The 4,455-nt window shown below is 62.6% G+C and overlaps 1 protein-coding gene across 1 annotated transcript; it reads right to left on the bottom strand.

Moving 5' to 3' along the window:
* Positions 1–2,678: 2,678 nt before the first annotated feature.
* FNDC10 (fibronectin type III domain containing 10) lies at positions 2,679–4,455 on the bottom strand (the record flags this gene model as incomplete). Its single annotated transcript, XM_023215089.2, has 1 exon — positions 2,679–4,455. A coding segment is annotated over one exon (450 nt), but the record flags the coding sequence as incomplete, so codon positions are not given.

Genomic DNA, 4,455 nt, shown 5'->3' with positions numbered 1-4,455 from the left:
AAAAAAAAAAGAAACAAACAAAAACCCCCAATGTGGCCAAGGATGGTGTCCAATGAGGAGGAAGGGAATGGGCCAGAGAAGAACCGAAAATAAGCAAAATAAAGACACCAAAGGAAAGAGACCCGTCAACCCAAGGCCGCATATTTAATGCCCAGGGACAATAGCAGGGGCCCCTAGAGGGACTTCAGGGACCCACGCCCCTCCTGGAAGCACAGGAGCACCCATTTAGTTAAATGTGGCCGACAGAAAGGGAGAGTGATCGAATCCCATAGAGCATTTCTGTGAGAAAAAGAAAACAATAGGGGCCAGGCGCGGTGGCTCACGCCTGTAATCCCAGCACTTTGGGAGGACAAGGTGGGCGGATCACCTTCTTAGAGTCAAGGCGGGAGGCCCTGGTGCCGGGTACCCAGGACTTGCTAGACTGGCCAAATCTTGCACCTGCCAGGCCAGGGTCTCCAGGAGCTCCTGGCCGTTCCCGAGCCCCCCGTCCAGTAGTAGAGACCCCCATCCAAAGCGAGCAGGGAACCACCAGCCTCACAACCCTCTGTTCCTCCCAGGAGGCCTGGAGCCCACCCCTCCTGGGGCACCTGGGGAGAAAGCAGGGCCCGGCTCCCTGCATCCAGACCACGCTGGGCCTCCAGCTCCCATACTCAGCATGGCCGTGGGCCCTCCGTTTTGCTAAGATGGGGCCATCGCTGTGGGCCAGGCTACGGAGGTGAGCAGGGAGGCATAGCGTTCTGTTTTGGACACAGAAGGGGTGAGAGGCCCGAGTGATCACAGTGAAAACTTCAAGAAGGGCATCTGGTCTCGGCAGGGTCGGCCGGGACGCGGCTCCAGGGGTCTCGGCCCAGGGCAGTTCAAGCTGTGGTAACAATGGCTCCAGTTCTCATCTCTACCTGGCAGTTTCCATTCCACAACGGAGGCACTGAAAGACTCCTCCTGAAGAGCAGGCAGGGGTGAGCCAGGATGAAGTCGGGGCAGCTTCCGAGTCAGGGCAGGTCCCTTCCGCTCACACTGGACAAGCGTATACCTCCAGGCACCAGCGAGCAAGGTCAGGTGGAGCCCTCTGCCCTCCAGCTCCACGGCACATGGCAGTTGCTACACTGAGAGCCACATCCACCCGCCTCCCCTACCCCAGCCTGGGCCACCAAGTCTGAAGAAGATCAGAGAGCCATGGTCCAGAGAGAGCAGGGTGGGGAGGGACAGAGAGACAGAGACAGAGAGACAGAGAGATACAGAGAGACAGAGACAGAGAGAGATGGAGACAGAGAGAGGCAGAGAGACAGAGACAGATGGAGACGGAGGCAGAGAGACAGAGACAGAGACAGAGGGAGAGAGAGCTGGAGAGAGGCAGAAAGACACAAAGACAGAGAGAGATGGAGGGAGATGGAGACAGAGACACAGAAATAGGGACAGAGAGAGATGGAGAGAGAGCCAGAGATAGACACACGGGAGGGAGAGGGAGAGGAAGGAGAGCGAGAGGAAGGAGAGAGAAAGAGAGAATGGAGAGAGGGAGGGGAGGCTCCTCCAGGTGGAGCAGAAGGAAAGAACCTTCTGGGTGGGACTGGAAGGTGCGCCACTGATCTTTCAGGTGCACCAGGTCAGAGGGAGGGGTTGGGGGGTCCCCATGCCTCTGGGAGGATAATGGGGCCAGCTGGGAAGGTGGCCAGCTATGGAACGAGCAGTCAGTGCAAGTGACCACGAGCTCAGATGCAGACACCCCCCCACCCCAGCAGGAACGCCTGCTCCCAGGCCAAGGCTGGTCCCCTGGGGCCCACAGGCTGCTCAAGCCCACCTCTGCAAACCCTCAGCTGGACTCCAGGCCTCTGAGAAACTCCCAGAACTGACAGGACAGGCCTGTGGCTGTAGCCGGTGTGAGCCTAAGCTCACAAACAAGCCGGAATCCTGCCGCAGGCCAGGGAGCCTCCGAAACTTCCCGATCGATCCCCAAGGAGCCACGCTGCCGCAGCTCCCTGGACTCTGCCTTTGCTGGTAGAAGACATGGCAACACCCTTGCCGGTGGCCAGGGCAGAAGGTGGCTGGAACGGGAAGCCCCCCACTCCCGCCAGGCTGTCCAGACACATCGCTGCACACCCACTCTGGGGATGAGTCACTCCTCAGAGCTGGGCTCCCCCCGTCCCCGCCTGTTTTTGCTTCCTCAGGGTCACCACTGGCTGCAGGTGCCTCAAGGACAGCCTGGAAGACGCTGTGGGGGAGGGAGGGTGGCACTCAGCACAGGATACACACAGGAGCCCCAGACTGTCCTCTGTCCACCGTTCCCACCCCAGCTCTAGCTCTGCACAGGGAGGTCCAGACAGGGTGGGGAGCCCCTCTGGAGCAGCCTAATTGTGGCCGTCACAGCTCAAGTGGGTAGCTGTGGGAATGAGTTATTTCTAAGCGCGGCAGGTACTGCCTCCCCCATCCCCCACCAACACAGCTGGCCCACGACAAGAGGCGCAGAGACAAGCACTGGGCACCCTGCCTGTCCTGGCAGGAAATGTAAGGCAGTGTGCCGCACACGCTGCCAGTGCCAACACCACCCAGGGCCAATGCCACCCGGGCCAGGAGAGGGTTCAGGGCCAGCCACCGGCCAATACCCAAGGGTCCTAGGGCAGCTGGGGAGAAGAGGAATCCACCTTTTTCTTCCCTCCCACCTCCCAAATAACACACAGACAGCACTGTTGATCTGAGGATGGACATTTAGACATTGGCGCCAGGTTTGCGCCTGACCAGCGCCACGCAGGGGTGGGTGGAGCAAAGACACAGAGGTGGGCTGCAGGTGTCATGGGGCACCAGCCAGGGCCTGGGGTGGCTGGGATGAAGGTGGGTGTTTGGCCAGTGACCAGGAGTCAGGTCAAGTCCAGGAGGTCAGTGCCAGGGGCTCCAGGAGGGGAGGGCAGTGCCATACCCCTCCTAGTGTCCAATGTCACCAGGCAGCCATCACAGAAAGCAACCTTAGCCCAAGGCCCAGGTCTGCAGCAGGGCAGGGTCAGCTTTTCTTCCATGGCGGGTGGCACTGCCGGGCCAGATCCTGGCTCTGGAACCCTGGGCATGCAAACGCTAGGGGTGGTGCTGTCAGTCACACTGTCGCTGCTGAGGTCCCCTGGGTTGGCTGAGGCTTGGGATTCAGGCCGTGGTGGAAAGTCGGACTGCTCAAGGCTGGTATCTAAGCTTCTGCCGTGGGAGCCAGCGGTGATGGCCACCATCTGCCCCCATTTCCACAGGAAGTCCTAGTCAGAGGCCGCACACACCAAAGGGGTACCCGGCCCTGGAGAACCACCAACCGCCCCGGGTCTGAGAACACTCAACCTGGCCGCTGGGCCAGGCCTGCCATGTTATGGCTCCCGGCTGGTCCAACACCCTAAACGGTACAGAGCACTGCAGGCCCTCACCTCATGCTTCTGCAGCTCTTGAAGGTGGGGGTGTCTCCAACGGGACGCTGGCCAGATGCATGGAGGGGCCGGCCAATCTTAGGGCCACAGACGCCCCTGAACAGCAGGGGGTGTTGGCTCCTGCAGTGGGCCCGAGATACTAAGGCACGAAGCTAACCTAAGCCCAGTGGGGTGGGGCGGGGTAGGACAGGCTTGGAGAGCTGCGTCCCAGGCCTGCAAAGCACAGTGACCTAGCAAGGGCGACGGTCTATCTGGGACAATTTGGCACAGGATGGAGGTGCGGGGTGATCCGGAGTGCCCATGGCTCTTGCTGGAAGGGGCTCCATGCCCTGGCCGGCTCTATGAAGGCCTGTGGTGAGCGGGGAGAGCCCTGGATGCTGCCAGCACAGCAGCGCAGGCCCAGGGGCCAATCCGGAGCCAGAGTCTGGGAGTCTGACGCCCGGCTGGGAAGGGCATGTGACGATGCCAAGGTGCCGTAGCCGTCGCCGGCAGGTCCTCCTCCGCGGGGATCTTAAGGAAGCAGCAGGAATGAGGAGAGGAGAGCGGGCGGAGGACCTGGGAGCTCAGGCGCCCTCGGGCAGGCGGCGCCCAGGTGGGCGGGCGGCCTCGCGCTTCAGGGGTGTCTGCGCAGGCCGGGGCGCGCGAGGGCCGGGCGCATGAGGTTCTCGGTGATGTAGGCCACCAGCAGGCAGATGACCACCAGCATGACGCAGATGGAGCCGCCCACCGCCGTCATGGCCACCACGATGTCCTGCATGCCGGCCGGCTCGGCGGTGAACTCCACGCACTCGGCGGGCTCGGGGGGCTCTGGCGCGGCGGCGGCGGGCCCAGCGCGCAGCGGCAGCGGCTGCAGGCACAGGCGGTAGAGGACGCCGTCGTGCACGTCGGGCAGCAGGTAGTCGCGGCAGGAGGCCCCGAGGAGCACGCGCTCGCACGGGAAGCGCGTGTAGGCGCCGCGCCACGAGCAGTTGAGCGCGAAGGCGCGCACGCGGCGCGCGGCGGCCGGGGCCAGGCGCCACTGCAGGAGGACGCTGCGGTTGCGCAGGACGCTGGCGCGCAGGGA

The sequence above is a fragment of the Piliocolobus tephrosceles genome, chromosome 1, assembly GCF_002776525.5.
Source record: "Piliocolobus tephrosceles isolate RC106 chromosome 1, ASM277652v3, whole genome shotgun sequence".
Lineage (NCBI taxonomy): Eukaryota > Metazoa > Chordata > Mammalia > Primates > Cercopithecidae > Piliocolobus > Piliocolobus tephrosceles.
This window is presented reverse-complemented; position numbering and strand designations above follow the sequence as displayed.